This window comes from Sceloporus occidentalis, unplaced genomic scaffold (assembly GCF_023333645.1).
Source record: "Sceloporus occidentalis isolate IW3139 unplaced genomic scaffold, rSceOcc1.0.p SCAF_265, whole genome shotgun sequence".
Taxonomy (NCBI): Eukaryota; Metazoa; Chordata; class Lepidosauria; order Squamata; family Phrynosomatidae; genus Sceloporus; species Sceloporus occidentalis.
In genome coordinates, this window is record NW_028317245.1 from 794,816 (window position 1) to 810,055 (window position 15,240).

The 15,240-nt window shown below is 40.3% G+C and overlaps 2 protein-coding genes across 3 annotated transcripts; both read right to left on the reverse strand.

The window, feature by feature from the left end:
* Nucleotides 1-2,358: 2,358 nt before the first annotated feature.
* LOC149275810 (olfactory receptor 5V1-like) lies at nt 2,359-3,449 on the reverse strand. The gene has a single exon (XM_089504328.1). It carries the CDS (start codon nt 3,358-3,360, stop codon nt 2,401-2,403), a length of 960 nt encoding a protein of 319 aa, XP_089360454.1. The 5' UTR covers nt 3,361-3,449; the 3' UTR covers nt 2,359-2,400.
* A 3,684-nt stretch (nt 3,450-7,133) lies between these two features.
* Nucleotides 7,134-12,762, reverse strand: LOC149275811 (erythroid membrane-associated protein-like). 2 transcript variants are annotated; one of them, XM_089504289.1, is made up of 4 exons: nt 12,704-12,762; nt 10,574-10,850; nt 9,296-9,400; nt 7,134-7,752 (listed from the first exon to the last, which is right to left on the reverse strand). In XM_089504289.1, exons 2-4 carry the CDS (start codon nt 10,848-10,850, stop codon nt 7,235-7,237), a joined length of 900 nt encoding a protein of 299 aa, XP_089360415.1. In that variant the 5' UTR covers nt 12,704-12,762; the 3' UTR covers nt 7,134-7,234. The 2 variants fall into 2 exon arrangements, with proteins under 2 accessions (XP_089360415.1, XP_089360414.1); XM_089504288.1 differs by having other exon boundaries at nt 10,574-10,869; nt 12,704-12,733.
* Nucleotides 12,763-15,240: the final 2,478 nt, after the last annotated feature.

Genomic DNA, 15,240 nt, shown 5'->3' on the forward strand with positions numbered 1-15,240 from the left:
GCAATTTTTACTGTACACCGCTATGATCATTGCGGAATACCGGTCTATAAATAAAATGTATTATTATTATTATTAAAATAGATACAATAAAGCTGCCTATGGCATACATTCTACAAAAATAAATATAATACATATTAATACATGTTAACATTCAATAAAATAAGGCAGACAACAAATTAAAATAGCGTGTGTAAAATGTGGTCCTATCACATGCCATTCACAGGAATTTGGTCTTTTTGGGGAGTGTGTGTGTGTGTGCAAAGTCCATAAAAGCTTATGTTGAAATATACTGGCTAGTCTTTGAGGGGCCACAAGACATCTTTTTGTATTGAAATAGTACAAAGTTCTGAAAAGCTACTATGGGGATATCTGCGGTGTTGTTTGTGGCAGATGCAAATGTAACCAGGAGAGAGTCAAAGTGAGAGTTGACCTCAGTAACATTGGGTGAACTATAGTTGAAGCATTGATGGTGGGCAGCCTTGTTCTTGGGTCTGTGGGAGAATAGGTGTTTCCCAATTCTACTAGTTCCTCTTTTATTTTCAAGGTGATACTGGATTACTGGTGATCAAATCACTGAGAATGCCCCATTTGAAGTCTATGCGGGAGACCTGCAAAAGACAGAGAAGAAAATTCTTTGGGATGTCCTGAAGAAAGGAGACTGCTATTCAACAGTGGCAACCTTCTGATGCAAGTCCATGAAGGCTTTATATATTTCCAGGATTGAGGAGGAGATACCTTCTGATGAGTCTCATAGGCCACTCCATAGGTTTTTCTGCTTTAACCTTTGACAGGGTGGTGCTAGTGCATTGTTGGGTACTGTTGGCATCATTATAGCCATGATGAGTGCACTGTATGTCAGTGACCCATGGTCCAAGAGGGGAATGCCTCACCCCCCCCCCCCAAGCAGGCTGAAGAACCCTATCCTGACCAGACCATGGGCTTTCTATAGCATAGACCAATTCTGAGCATGTTCACATGGAAATGAATCCCACTGTGTTAATTTTGGTTGATCTCCATATAAGTGTGTCTAAATGTCATATGTACAAATGTTGAGGAAAAGAAAAAGGCAGACAAGCAGATAGTCAGACAGGGAGGCTATGAATCAGGAAAACTTTTAATTGAATCCCTCATGGACCTGGACACAGCATCAGGAATTAACACTACCAGCCCCAGCTGAAGATAATACTAAAAGAGAAAGTGTTAGATTAAGCCTGGGTTCTGGCTTGTGATCGTCCATGAAAGACACTGGGTGACCTTAGGCTAGTCACTCTCAGTCATGCTGACCTTAGTCACAAGGCTGTGAAGGAGAACAAGGTGGGGAGCCATGTGTGTGTTACTGACATCACTGGAGGAAAGGAAGAATATGACTGAGATCATTAGCTGGGTAGCTAGAGAGATTATTAACAAAGCCATAGACATTCACCTTTACCCAGTCCACTAATGTTAAAAACTCCTCCCTCATTGGTGGTTCAGATGAATTCTACTCTCAAATTAAAAGCACTTTGAGCATGTGTTGCTTCTCCTAACCAGTAGGGCAATGCCCACCAGGGTCCCCACATCTCAGGGCCTGGCCCTGAGCCTCAAAGCCTATTCCTTCTTCTCCAGGTTGCAGGACAAAGGAAGGAATCTCAGGGTGAGATCACTGCCTTGAAATTTACCCCTGTTTGCTTCCAGCTGTACTGTCCCAGTCTAGTATTGATTTTCCAGAAATGTTTTCCCCTTCCTGCTTCATCTCATTTGTTAGATTTTGTGATTTATCTTTTTTTTATTTGAATGGTATGCTCCCAACAAATATGGGTGGTGCTTAAAGACATCATCCATCTCTGCTCCGTGGAACATCAGCAAAGGCTGTGCCTATGTCTCCCATTTTGGCTATGAAAACCCAGGACCTGGGATGCATTTGAACTGTCAACCCAAGTTGTTTTCTGAGACATCAGCTGGGATAGCTACTCAGCATAAATAGCAGAAGGTGGATGGAACAGCTAGTTTACTGTGGCTTATTTTTGAGGTCATGTATCTGAGTTCTCTCGCATGCAACTAGAGCAAGTCACAAAACAAAGGGAATGAACTTGGCCCCCAAAGCAACAACAACCAAGTAATAACAACACATTTAATAACAAACAGAACAATATAGAATACATTAGAATAAACTCAGACAGACTGACATACAATAGTAATAACATATCATAGGCAAAAAAATGCAAAAATCCAAGAATATGGAGAAAAAAGGCAAAACGTTTTTTACCAATGTATCTTCTTCAGCAGTAACATGTGATCTTCTAAATAATGATGTTGTCCATATACAGGGCACAATATATATCATATTTATGCTTACCTTTTGCTTGTTTAGTGTTTAGACCCCTACTCATGGTCTCCAGCAATAAAACACATGGAATTGGGCTAATAAGCTGGCACTAGAAAGAGGATGGCATTTTTTGGGTTGAGTATACGTTTCAGAGCTTCCTTCATCTCTTTGTTTCTCAGGGAATAAATGATTGGGTTCAGCATTGGAGTCACAACATTGTACAGCACAGATGCCAAGATGTCTATCAGTACTGAATGGCTGGCTCTAGCACGGTTGTAATTGAACATGCAGGTGCTATAGAACAGGCTAACCACTATGAGATGTGAGGAACAGGTGGAGAATGCTTTGCGGCGGCCCTGGGTGGTGCGAATCCTCAGGATTGCTACCACAATGTGGATGTAGGAAGCTACGATGCATAGAAAAGGACTGATACCAAGCAGAAAGGTGACCACGAACAATGTGATCTGGTTCAGGAATGTGTCCTGGCAGGATAGCTTGAGAAGCTGTGGAACATCGCAGAATAAATGGTCAAGGCTGTGAGAAGCACAGAAGGGCAGTTGCGCAGTCATGGCTGTGTGCATCACAGCATTGAGGAGCCCACAGGTCCAGGAGGCTGCCACCAACCCAGTGCACAGTTTCCTATTCATGAAGACAGCATACGTAAGCGGGTGGCAGATGGCGAGATAGCGGTCATATGCCATTACAGCCAAGAGGAGACACTCAATACCCAGAAAAGCCACAATGAAGTAAAGCTGGGCCAGGCAGTCCTGGATAGATATTGTCTTTTTCTCAGACACTAGATTCTTCAGCATGTGGGGCAGCGTGACCGATATGTTGCAGATGTCCAGGAATGAGAGATGTTGGATGGAGTAGTACATGGGTGTGTTGAGGCCAGAATCCAGCCATCCAGTGGTCAGGATAAACCCATTGCCCAGCAGAGCAGTGAGATATATTGCCAGAAACAGGAGAAAAAACACCAGGTGGGGCTCAGGGAAGGCAGAGAAACCCAGGAAGACAAATTCAGGGATCCTAGTTTGATTTTCGATCTGCTCCATGTTTTATATCTGAAAATGGGAAGAGGTGATAATACACAAAAGTGAAAATCTAGCTTATTTAAGTTCTTCCAGTCATTTGCCCCACCTGTTCTTTTAGCTATAAAGCACCATGTACAATGATGGCACTAAACAAACAAACAATGGTGATATGATGTCCCTGGCAGCTGTGTCAAGCTGCCAAGACAAATCCTTGAAGTGGGGCAGCCAAATAAAAAGGCAAGCTTCATGTATCCCCAATAGTTGTGCGGAAAAGAAAATTTCAGGCAGCAGGTAAAACTTGCATGACAAGTTAAAAGTGTAAAAATGCTCTCCTCTAGGCAAATATCACAGGTACAGGCGTGTTACCACTTCTTTCTTTCTTCCTTCCTTTCTTTCTTTCCTTCCTTCCTTCCTTCCTTCCTTCCTTCCTTCCTTCCTTAGAAGAGTGTGGGTTCTCCTGCTCTGGAGGTTCTTTATTTAAATAGATTGACTGGCCATTCTAAGAGTGATGTACTAGCCTCTTGTATTGCCAGTCCTCAATTGAACAGGGCACCAGACTGGATATTTTCCAAGACCCATTTCTATGCACAAAATTGTAAACACGGCTGCTAGCACATACAATTCTGTGGTTGTATTTATAATAGTAGGACCATTGGTTGCTAGTCTAGTTTAGGCCGAGGCAACAAAATGAAGTAGAAAGATAAGAGAGAGAGGAAGAAATAGATAAAAGCAAATATGGGAGGATAGCTAGATGGGTAGGAAACCAAGAAGGTACTCTACATATAAAATATATTTACGAACAGACCTCAAAATGATGAAGCGTCCTTTCATATTTTCTTCAGCAGAAGTCCAGGCATACTAAAGGAAAAAATCTCATGCATAGTTCACTTTTTATTTTATATCTCAACTACAAACAATATATTTTAAAAAAAATCCTGTGCCTTTGTTGTAGATCCAAGAGGATGATACATTGGGGAGTCATTACTCTTTAAGATTTTCCAAACCAATATAAACATGATTTATTTTCTCTTGAGAGTTTGGGTTCTTTGATTGGACTCAGAAGACTTCTAGGTCAGTCCAACCCTTCCTTTTCTTCAAGGGAATGAAGTACATTGATCGTTTTGGTTAATTAGACGGCATTATCTCTTCCAAATGTTTTGTTTGAGTAGTGTTTTCATTTTAGGAAACAGTCCAGTCCAGTCTTGATTTAGTGAGTTTCTATACTGAGAGAAAGGCAGGATATAAATAAATAAAATAATTATAAATAACATTATTCCAAATTTAAATCTTAGGGTATGTCTATATAAAAATACCCCTCATTCCACACGTGTAAAATGTGATCCTATCAAATTCAGTTCATAAGAATTCAGTCTTTTTTTGGGCGGGGGGGGGGTTTGCAAAAGGCATCTCACACGTTGCAGAAAATGGATTTGCAGCTTCTGGGTATCCATGAGGGTGTGCATTGTTGGATGTGTGACCATCTGATTTGCGTGCCTTTGCATGGAAGTACATTTCAGTAGAGGGTGAGCAAGCAGGCCTTATTGCTAATAGATCTAGTGAAAGGGCTGAAGGCTGCACTGGACATATGAAGGACTTTTAATGACACTAATAAATAAATATTGTTTTCAGGAAACTTTGCAAGATACAAGAACCAAAGGGATTCAGACGGTAAGTGATTGTAAAAAAGTACAATGCAAGCCTGTGGGGAGGGCAGAGGGAGGGATAGTTCACAGTTCATTTATCTAAAAACCAGTGGAGGCGTTATATGTTTTATTGTTGAGGGAAAGGGCAAGCAGTACATATTTAAATATATAAATTTATTTAAAGGCACGATTGTAGCTTGCAATAAGAGCCATGCAGCACCCCAAAGCTTCTTCACTAGCCAGAGACCACATGTGACAACAACGCCAGTGGGAATAGGTGGCAATAGAAATAGAAATGTGTATGTCTGCTTCTTTTGGTTGATAGCCCCCCAAAATAATGTGCAGAAACAGTTATGTGTGGACACAAATAATTTTCAGACACTTCCTGCCTGCCTGCCATTTTAATTCACAGTGGAGCTGCATGTGGCTGACAGAATATGCTTAGCTGTGAATAGGCACAAATGAGGTTGGGAGAAGTGACGACAATTAAGCATCGATGCTAAGATGCAAAAATACATCTTGCATAATGTAGATGAGCCACAGAAGGAGAAGAAAAAGCCAAGCATTATAATATAAAGCTAATACTACATACTTTGAGAAAAATCCAGAGGTTATACAAACTCCACCTTTGGGCCAGCTCTGTCAGGAAACCTTTAGCTTCTTCATGTTATGTCACAAACAAAAGTGGATCCTCCAAGAAATCTGTTAGTTTTTAAGACAACTTTGTAGCATAGATAAACAAGTGAAAATAATATGGGTGTTTGGTTAGCTAGGATTGTGGATACTAGCATAAAAGAGCAGCAAAGGTTTGTTGCTATTATATTTTTATTGCCAAGTTACAACAATCAGTCTTTGGTCAGTGGTGTGACTTGTGGAGAACGATTAAAGGCTACAAAGGGAAGGAAATTGTTGAAAAGTCACAAAAGCTCCAGGCCCTGGCTTTTGAAACTGTTTGCTGGAACATCCCAAAGTAACTCTATTACTAGGAGTACATATTTGCTTTTGAAAATAAATTAAATGCAATAAGGCTGATAAATCCTGAGGCATACAGGCTTCCACAGGATGTTGTCATGGCAGTTAGAGTGGAATCATAGTGCTATAATTGCATGATGTGAAAGGGACCCAGTTCCATGTCTGCAAATCCATTGTGACTGTTAACATTCTCTGCTATTACTAATAACAATAACAGTATGGACAAATAAAAGGAAATATACAAGTAAGACTTCAATAAGCTATAATGAAGTTTTGCATTAAGCATCTTATTGACAAATGTACAGTGCACCTGCGCCATATGCGGGCACACTATATGTGGCTTTAACTTTATGCGGAAGGCTAAGCCGCCAGAAACAGAATGGCACATGCGTCGAACGAGGGAACACTCCCCCATTGAAACAAATGGGGTTTGGGCATACACGTTTTCCCCTATATTCAGGGGGGGGTCCACGTATGGGGAGGCTCCACTGTATATGCAAAGGAATACTTCATAACTATTTGTCTTGATACACACAGATTCCACTACTTGTTTGGCTAGTAATAGGAGTAGGTTTCCCCAGAAAGGGTGTGTTGGGTTTTTTGGGGGTGGGGGTTGACAGCAGTTTTACAGCAAGTAGCTGATGTACTAGTACAGAACCCAAGAGATTTCTCACCCATCCCTATCAGTTCACATTTTGTTCTGAATTCTTCGTGTATCTGTATCACAGGAACAAATTGCCCTGTTGAGAGATCTCAGCTTACGGAAAGAATTATCTAAAAGTGAGACTTTGTCAATGGTCTAATCCTGGAAACACTGAATTTGACTCACGTACAGCAGCAGCCCTCTTTAACCCAATAACCTCCAAATATGTTGGACTACAACTCCCATAATCCCTGCCACTAGCTATGTGGTTTTGAGGTGATGAGAGTTTGAATCTAGCACTTCATCCTGTATTATACATAGAGCCACCCTGTTTTACAATTACAACAGATCAGATGGGGGTAGGGGGAGGATGGAAAAACCAAATTATAGTTATTGCATGATCCTATGTGTCTGCTCAGAAGTATATTCCCTGAAGTTTGATGAGACTTACTTCCAGGTAAGTGTGTATGTGTGTATTATATTTATTAAGAGTATTTATACCCCGCCAAAAGGCTCTCAGAGCGGCTTACAAATGGTTAATTAGACATATCTTTATTAGATATTCTATTTATTTGATATTAAATTTATTATATTAGACATATAATTATTAATTAGCATATTTTGAGAATGTGCTCTATTAATCACAAGGACAGATTTTCAGGGGGATCTCTGTGTCCCAGACTTGTAAAAAAGGAAACATAACCTCGGAGAAAGGATAGTTGAAGGTGAAGAGACGCTCCATGGATTTAGCATCATAAAAGGTAAGGATGCCAAAATCATACTCCAGGTGTATCTTGATACTTTGTGGAGATTTCCACAGTGGAAGAATGGTGGAAGGGGTGGTAGAAGCCTCGTATTCTCCCTCATTCAATTTCAGGAGCCAACAACCTTCAGTAGCAGTGAGGTACGGGTACCCCTTTCTGTCTATTGATTTCCGGACAGCACCTATGGCCCACGATTTGGCCTTGCCCACTTCCACCACCCATTCCACAGTCCCAGAATCAATTCCTTCTGCTCCCAGGACACATGGAATAAAACGGAAGCGCTCAGGGTTGTCGGGAAGAGGCTGGGCATGGCTGCCCAGATGTACACTTTTTCGATCCTCAGAAAGGACAAGGGTAGGGAAGGCGGTCTTGGGATCCAATGTCACCTCCACTGAAAAGCAAAAACAGAGAGAAGGTTAGTGTGATGTTTCCTAGTCCACTGGCATATTGGGCTGAATCCAAATGTAGCCATACTTATGAGTCAACCTGTTGAAAACAAGTTATAACTTCGTTAAATTTCATTTATTTTCATTGTTATACTCTAAGTATGACTAACTCTGGGTTCACAGATTTAGTAAAAACAGAGAACAGGGTCATGCCAAAGCAAAGACTATGATACTCTATGATTTTAAGAGCAGTGGAGATTTAATGGTACATCTGTTTTTTTTTTTTTAAATGTACCATTTCTTAAAGAATAAATAGAGGGGTTTGGACAAAATTCCAGGTTAAGTACCTTAAAAGCCATTCCCTTCTCTTACAGTTAATTACTTGCAATCAAAATCTTTACTTATTTTATTCTTTGTACATGAGAAGGAAATATTTCAAACATTTTCTCCCCACTAGACAAGATTACAAGAAGGTTTGTCTGTTTTTACTGGGTGTATACATATACACATTTTGGGACACTAAAAAAAAAAAAAAAAAAAGATCCCTCGGTGCAAAAATTTGCACAAAATACTATTTTTGCATAATTTTTTTTTGCCAAAACAAATTCCTGAAATACAACAATGATGATGACAAATACAAAGCAGTAGTAGTAGTAGTAGCACTAGTAATGTTCATGATTGGATCCTGTTGGGAAATTGACAATAGGTAACCTACAGCCCAACATTCATAACTGCTACATATTCACGATCCCTACACAACTCATAGGCTGCTTACTAGTACGTTGGGCTGGGTAAGGGTCACACTATGTACAACATCATTACGGTGCTACATAGTACACTACGGTCATGTAGGATTCCAGTATAAAGCTATTATTATAGTACTTATTTACTGTATATACTCATGTATAAGTCTAGAAATTTTAGTCAATTTTAGTATTGGTGTGTTGGTGTGTTGGTACTATATTTTAACTCTTATCAAAAAAAGGAACCATCCCATGGTAAAAGGTAAGAATCCCTCCTTGGAGCACCTAGAAAAAGCTCCAGTGTCCTCCAGTTTCTCATTCATCCAGTTTTTAGGGTGAGCACAAAAAGTTATGTCTGCTGGAATTTTGTAAGTTCTTTGGCAACATTTTTCTTTGGTTCATCCTTCACATCCTTTGTGACATGCCCCTAAGTTTCACCCTTGACTTATCCACGGGTCATATCAAAATCCAAAAGTTTGGCCCCCAAACCTGCCCTTTACTATAAGGTCAACTTATAGTTGAGTATATATGAGACATACACTTACCATTAAGAAACAGTATGCCTCTATAAGCATACGCTATAAGAAAAATTACTTTATTTCTGGACTACAGGTCTCAGAATTGGCCAACCAGAATGGAAGCTGGTCATTCGGGTTGAGTAATTCTGGGTGCCGCAGTTCAAAAAGGTTAACTCTGCTTTTCTAAGCTACAGGTTTACTTTCTTTCTGCCTATTTCTGCTAAAGCCATATTGTCTAGCGGTCTTCCATTCCTTCAGCATCTTACATACATCTGCCGACAACTCACCTTTTTTCTCAGTCCCAAAAAACTTGTCGTAGAGATTTGAACATATTTTTTCATTCTTTCTTCTTTCTTCCTCCTTGGTCAAAGGCTTTGTACTCTGCCGGAAATCTATTAAGAAACAAATGGTCATTCTTGTTTTTAAAAAGAAAAATCAAATTTGCTTTCCTTCTTATTTCTATAACCAATGCAAGAAGAACAATTAAGATTAGACACTTTTGTTATTTGAGTCAGTTGGGTGCAATAAAATGAGAATCTGGGGAGAAATGGGACTGTGAATGGGTGTTAATATGGGCATTAATGAGAAATAATATGGATTTTGTTAATCAAAGGAAGGATGCTTTCTAGAAATTTGCTTCTAGGAGATTGTTCAAGCTGTTTGATTCTGTTTGATGATATACTGTATTTTAAATGCCTGGGGGTAGCTATGTTGGCCACATAGCAAATCCAACAACATAAAAAATCCACAAAACAGTGATACCTTCATTTGTTTAGCCCAGTACTTCTCAAATAGTGGGGCGGGCCCCCCCGGGGGGCGCAAGGCTCCGTAAAGGAGGGCGCGAGGCTCAGGATACAGTGTTATGCAGAGGTGTACTGATAACAATTTTATAGACAAATGATACTATTTACAGTTGCGTGGGGGGCGCAAAATGTTTTCTTCTTCCTAGGGGGGGCATGACAGAAAATAATTGAGAAGCACTGGGTTAGCCCAATAAAGATATCATCACTTTATTTGATGTTATTGGATATTTTAAACATGGTTAGGATGAGGTTATAAGTAGAACATTTTTTATGGTGATTTAGATGTAAAATTATTTTTCTTGTGTGTTTGTTAGTTTGTTTATTCTGAATAAAGATATTATAAACTAAAGTAGGGTGCAATCAATATGGATGGCTGAATTAAATGCCGTGCATCTAGAGCTGTAAATAAATCCTGTATCACAGAAATCCTGTATGTCTCCAGTTACACTTCCTTAGGAATCTGAATCCTAGGAGAACACTGGAATCTCTAAAATCTCTTGCCTCTTTGAAATATATATTTATATTTAATAATATAAATGATTGAGTTTGTCGCATAACTTGAATTTGGGGTAGACTCTGGGGAAGGTGGGAGGACCTACATACCAATAGAAAGCATGTGTGCCTTTCTCAAGCATGTTTCATGTATATCTATTGATTAGAAAACTGACAAAATTGTAATTGATTACTAAAGAGGAAGAAAGCCCTGAAATACCTGCACTGTGGCTGTGTGCAGAGATTTCTGTTTTTGTCTGTTTGACTTACATGATGGCATCTCTCTTCTGACTCTTTCCGACAGATCCTTCCTATTTATTCTCTCAAAGATGCTGACTGCCATCTGCAATGCCTTGGCCTCCTCATATGCCCAGACCATGAGTCGCGCAATCTCAGTGGCATCTGCCTTCTCAGTCTTACTGCGCCGAATGGGCTTGTAGCCCTCCTCAATTGGATATTCTTCAAGGTGCATCTTAAATTTCTTATACTCGTCATGTCGTAGGTCATCGATATAGTCAACCAGTTTACAGCGGACGCTGTTGGACATCTTGGCACCAGGGAAGTTTCTGGAAAAGAGAAAAGAGATGTTATGAGGGATCCAAGAAAAAGAAAATTAGAGGAAGGGAGAGGAAGGTTGAAAAACTGACGAGGGAACTGTCTATGTGTGATGCAAAAGAGCTTTTGAAGGATTAATGTTGTATTTTTATTTATTAATGTAATAAATTCAATAAATTTAAGAATTCAAACTTCTTTAATTGTGTTTTTTTCCTTATAACTTCTTGACTTTTTAAAAAAATCTCTTCTCTTTTGGATCTTATTGTGAGCCTTCTTGAACTCCAGTTCTGAGAGAAAAGTGGAATACAAACCAAATAGCTAAAAGCTAGCATGGTGTATACAGTTGGCCCTCCACATTTCTGGTTTTGACTTTTGTGGATCTGATTATTTGCGGTTTTGATTAATATGTTCTGTCTAGGAATCTCTAGCTCCTCCAGCGCAAATCTGCCAGATGTTGACCATTGACTTGTGCTGGGGAACCTAGAGGTTCCTAGAGAAAACACATCTCTAGGCATTTGTTGGTCCTCCACCATGATTCCATGAACAACCTCTGACCATAGAGTTGCACTGGAGGACCTGGCGATTCCTAGAGAGGTGTTATTTTAGGTAAAAAGAATAGTGGTTTTTTATTTGTGTTTTTTCCACATTCATGGGGGTCCTTCATCCCTAAGCCCAGCAAATGCGGAGGGACCACTGCAGTTGTATGAGTGTTGGATTAGGACTCTGGGAGATCAGGACTGAAATCTCTGCTTGGCCATGGAAACCCACAATTCTTTTAGTGCAATTTGCTTTATTACATGGAGCCAAATTGGTTAAATCCCGTGCAGAATCGGGATTTTAAAACCTGCTTCAGTTTGTAGTTTTTTGGACGACGTTTGCGTCAATGAGAAATAAGGCGCCATTACTCTGAATGCAAAGTCAACAACACACACTCTTTTTTACTTTCGGGAGGTTCCTGAAAGTAAAAAGTAATGGGTTTTGTTGACTTTGCATTTGGATTAATGTCACGTTATTTCTCATTGACGCAAACATCATTTGAAAAACTACCCGCTTTTGCAGGTTATTTCTTATTTCTGTTCGGGTTAACCCTGAACATCGTGTGAAAAACAACCAACTTTTGAGGGTTCCCCCCCCACTTTAAATCAAGTTTGTCCATGAGATCTGTCCTGTGTGATAAACGCCTGTTTCAGAGTCAGTGAGATGTAGATTTGACACCGCTTTAACTGCCATGGCTCAATCCTATGGTATCCTGAGATTCGTAGTTTGTTGGGAACTCTCTGACAGAGGAAGCAAAGTCTTTCACAAAACTCCAAATCCCAGAACCTCACAGCACTGAGCCGGGGCAGTTAAAGTGGTGCCAAACTGCGTTAATGCTGCCATGTAGATGCAGCATCTCTCTTATGGCTCTTACACAGAGAGGAGAGAAAGATATTCAGTCCTGCCAGACTGCCTTTTAAGGCATTAAAACAGAGAATAGAATAAATGTCTCCACTTGCAGCCCAGGAATGGGAGCCTCTCTTTCTTTCTCTCTCAAAGTCCCCTTTCAGCCAAAGTGACCAGATGTCCCAACTGCAAAAAAGGAGGACAAGGCACTGCAAAATGCAGGACCTTTCCAGGAAAAAGGAAAAAAAGGAGGTCATTCCAAAAGGCAAGCTAAAAACAGTACTATAGAAATACTGTATCAACCCATGCTTCTTAGCCTTGCTCCAAATGGAGGATGCTGTGGGCAGAAGAAGGCTGGAATGGAGGGCGCGTCCGGGAAATGGAGGACGTCTGGTTTCCCTGAAAGACCTTCCATTCTGAATAATTTTGGGAAAAGGTAGTGAAAGTGGGGAGGGAACCTACCTCTTTCCCTGTCGCCTTCCTCCTCTTTGTTTTCTGCCACAAACGAAAGTAAAAGTCAAAGAGGGGCTGGCTCTTTTTTCCATTCGCCTCCTCTCTCTCTCTTGCTGCTTCCACACTGGAGAAATAACCCGGCTTGGCACCGCTTTAACTCTTTCTGGCTCAAGGCAATGAAATTCTGGGAACTGGAGTTTGAGCTCTGCTCTGGGCCCCACAACAAACTCCAGTTCCCAGAATTTCATAGCCTTGAGCTAGAAAGGGTTAAAGCGGTGCTAAACCGGGTTATTTCTCCAGTGTGGATGCAGCCCATGGTCAGAGATTTCTTGTTGTTGCTGTTGTTGTTGTGTGCCTTCAAGTCATGTCCAACTTATGGAGACTCTAAGGAGGAACCCCTTGCGGGTTTTCATGCCATGTTTATATAAATATAATTGATACCGTATGAATTTATTAGAGTTGTAGTTTATTTGTGTATTGGACGTTGTTATTGTATTATTGTATTGTATTTTGTTGTGATTGTAAGCCGCCTCGATCCTACGGGAAGAGGCGGCATATAAATAAAAAATTGTTACTATTATTATTATTATTGTTTCTTCAGAGGGGGGTTGCCATGGCCATCCTGAGGCTGAGAGAGTGTGACTTGCCCAAGGCCACCCAGTGGGGTTTGTATGGCCCAGCCAGGATTTGAACCCTGGCCTCCAGAGTTGTACTCCAACGCTCAGACCACTACGCCACGCTGTCCTCCATGATAAGCAGACTCTCGTCCAGTCCAATCTGTTTTTCGTTCCTTGTGCTAAGCTGCCCTCCTGTGGTCCTACTGCTTCTCATTGCTAAATGCTGTCACAAGAGTTTATCACACGGGAAACCCCATGCAAAAAACAGGATTTAAAAGCTGAAAACAAAATACAAAAGCAGGTTGATTTTCACACATGTCGTTGTTAAACTGGTGTTAACCTCAACAGAAAGTAGGCAAAAGCCACTCCTTTTTAATGTTGGGATTTTCTAAAAGTAAAAAGGAGCAGCTTTCATCTACTTTCTGTTCGGGTTAACACCACTTTGTGTGAAAATCACCCCACTTTTGTGGGGTGATTTAAACCCGTTTCCACACAGGATTCTCCAATGTGATAAACTTGTCAGGCTGACATTTTAAAGATTTCAGTGGAACAAGAGGAAAAAATGGCAGGAGTAAAAGGCACACTCCTGGCATACTTGTGCGATCGTGTGAAGATTTTCACACATATTGTGGCCATCCAGGACTTATCCGGTGAAGATCCAGAGATGCTCCAGCAACAAACCATTCACGGGGAAGTCCTGGGAATGGTTTGCTGCTGGAGCATTCCTGGATCATCACTAGATAAGTCCTGGATGAACATGATGTTGTCTTAAAATCATTTCCAGGCACAAGTCAAAGTGCTGGTCATGACTTGTAAAGCCCTATATGGCCTAGGTCTACACCTGGACTATATCTCAAAAGACTATATCTCCCCATATGAATCTGCCAAGTTCTAAGAAGGGGAAGGCTTTCTCTAGATCCTGTTCTTGAGGACATGAGAGAGCTGCTCCTATGCTCTGGAAAGCCTTCCTGCTTTCTTTGCACCATACCTTTTTGTTTAAGCATGCTTTTAATGTATAAGCTGGCAACCTTTTTATTGGCATGTTGTCTTTTAAATAATTTTGTATTGTTTGATGTGATTATTTTAATTGCGTTTAAAATTTTATTCTCCTGTTGTTGTTTTTTAAGCGACTCTTTCCGGGAGCTGCTCTGGGTCCCACTTTGGGAGAAAGGCAGTGTACAAATGAAACAAACACATAAATAATTCTTTGGGGGTAACAAGGGAAGCGGCAAACTTACTTAAAAACAACATTACACCTGCTAACAAATGGAGTGACAAATTAAATTTATTGTTTCTTCAAATCTATTTGGGAAGATCATTTCAATGTCATCTAAAAGTAATTTTAAATATGTGTTACTAGTTGATTATTTTTCCTTAATGAAGTTTCAATTTTTGCAGTTTCTGCACTGGTCATGCCAGCTGGATCTGATAGAAATTCAGCATTTAAAGGTCTCGGGTTTCTCCCCCGACATCCTGTGACCTATAATTTACAGCAAACATAACTCATCTTCATACAGAAGGTGTGACAGTACCAATCCCACTTAAGCTTGCAGCTTAGTTTATTCACTAAAACCATCCAATTTTAATGAATCAGTTCTTGATAGACAATGCCATTTTTCGCATGTATTTTTCTTGGCTGACACAACACCCCATTCTTCTGTCTGATGCAGATTAATCAGGTGAAATATATTGTATGGATCAGTACAGTGGGCCCTTGGTAACCACGGAGCTTTGGTTCCAGGACCCCCAGTGGATACCAAAATCCGTGGATGCTCAAGTCCCATTAAATACGTTGGGATAATAAAATGGTGCACCTTATATAAAATGGCAAAATCAAGGTTTGCTTTTTGGAATATATATATTTAAAAAATATTGTGAATCCGTAGATTCTTGAATCCATGGGGGGGGGAAATGTGGATACAGAGGGCC

Bases quoted from the DNA above. Each gene is read 5' to 3' on its own strand.
- LOC149275811 (XM_089504289.1), bottom strand. From the start codon at position 10,850: ATGTCCAACAGCGTCCGCTGTAAACTGGTTGACTATATCGATGACCTA. The intron at 9,401-10,573 runs GTAAGTCAAACA...GTTTCTTAATAG, and splicing joins CAGAAGAGAGATGCCATCAT to ATTTCCGGCAGAGTACAAAG. The intron at 7,753-9,295 runs GTGAGTTGTCGG...TTTGCTTTTCAG, and splicing joins TTTTGGGACTGAGAAAAAAG to TGGAGGTGACATTGGATCCC.
- LOC149275810 (XM_089504328.1), bottom strand. From the start codon at position 3,360: ATGGAGCAGATCGAAAATCAAACTAGGATCCCTGAATTTGTCTTCCTG.